This window comes from Buceros rhinoceros, unplaced genomic scaffold (genome assembly GCF_000710305.1).
Source record: "Buceros rhinoceros silvestris isolate BGI_N320 unplaced genomic scaffold, ASM71030v1 scaffold40987, whole genome shotgun sequence".
Taxonomy (NCBI): domain Eukaryota; kingdom Metazoa; phylum Chordata; class Aves; order Bucerotiformes; family Bucerotidae; genus Buceros; species Buceros rhinoceros.
Window position 1 is genome coordinate 512 of NW_010421179.1, and position 1,380 is coordinate 1,891.

The following is a 1,380-nucleotide window of genomic DNA, read 5'->3' on the forward strand; positions in this document are numbered from 1 at the left end:
CTGGTGGCTGTGGGGTGAGGCTCCCCTGTGCCGCTCCCCAGGCGAGGTGTGTGTGGCGGGGGACGCGGCCTCCCTGGCACTGCTGTGTCCCTGTGCCCCCACCCCAGGGAGGCCTCTACACAGGGAACTTCAACCTAACCTCGATAAATAAAACCAAATGTTTATTTACACCAAAGAATTCCAACACTGGATCTTTCACATATGAAGGACAAAGTATATATACACAGCAAGGGGTAGCGGGGCTGTAACGAGGGGGCTTCGCCGCTGTCAGTGATAATATTTGTCCACAATTACTGATCTACCGTCTGGGTTAACGACCGTCTGCTCGCTGCTTCCTCGCAGTGCGTATGTACAGGACTGTGAGGTAACTGGTTTTCTCACCACATGGCACGTGAGGGAGGGGATGGGGGGAAGAGGGGAGATCGGGCTTGGCGCAGTCTGATATTTTTTTTTTCCAGCTTTAAGTAGCCACCAGCTTGAAACCTATATAAACAATTTCAAAACAAGATACCCCATAACAAACTAATTCCAGAGACCGGAGCCAAGCCATGGCAGGAGGAACCTCCCCGAGAAAGGGGCTGCTTGGAGCAGGGCTCCCTCCAGGAGCTCCTTTCTCGGGAGGCGGCAGGACTCCCGTGGGATCAGTAACTTCATCTTTTAAGACTAAAATTACATGCAAGGGGGTGAGTTGGCCTTGGCTGGCTCCTAAGGAGACATGATTTGATCCAATTAGGGCTTTGGACAGGATCTGCACTTACTCCTCATGAGCTTCTACCACCTCTCATACTGGAATTGTCTCCTCAGCGGACCCCGGGCTGAGGCATAAGGCAGGACATGGGGTGAAGTGAGCGGTACGTTATGAATCGCCCTCCCTGCCTCATGAAGACTTGGTTTGGTGGTCTCTGGAGAACAGCACCATCCCCCAAGGTGTTGGCTCGTGGAGGAGTGATGGGGGGGGACATGAGATTTCCAGCAGGACGCAAAGAGCTGGGAAATGCTGTTGATTCATCTTTGTTCTTAAATGAAGAGAACTTTGTTTGTGGGGCGGGGGGAGGGAAAACACAACTGTCCGAGAAATATTCCATCTGTAGGTAATTTCAGGGAATCCCCTGAGTTACGAAAAGTTCAAGTAAAAAAAGAAAAAATCAGCCTATAATAATTTTGTATATAATGACTGAACTACTATAAATCCACAAGCAACAGTTCAGACATGGTGCCTCCAAAGCGTTCACCCCCTCCCGTCCCCTGCCAGGCACGAGCTGCCTCCCCAGGAGAGCTGGAGGGGGAAACCTCTTCCCCACCTGACTGAGCCAGAGCCCGGCACTACTGCTGAGCGCCTGCAGCCGATGGGACGGGCATCCCCAGGGTGGTGGTGGCCAA

At 52.4% G+C, this 1,380-nt stretch overlaps 1 protein-coding gene across 1 annotated transcript in view; it reads right to left on the reverse strand.

Annotated features, from left to right (window-relative positions):
* Positions 1-1,323: 1,323 nt before the first annotated feature.
* LOC104496442 (casein kinase II subunit alpha) overlaps positions 1,324-1,380 on the reverse strand; it is a 9,386-nt gene continuing 9,329 nt past the window's right edge. The window contains exon 13 of the mRNA XM_010139559.1: positions 1,324-1,378. Coding sequence (XP_010137861.1) covers positions 1,324-1,378 — 55 coding nt within the window. The remainder of the gene's footprint in view (positions 1,379-1,380) is intronic.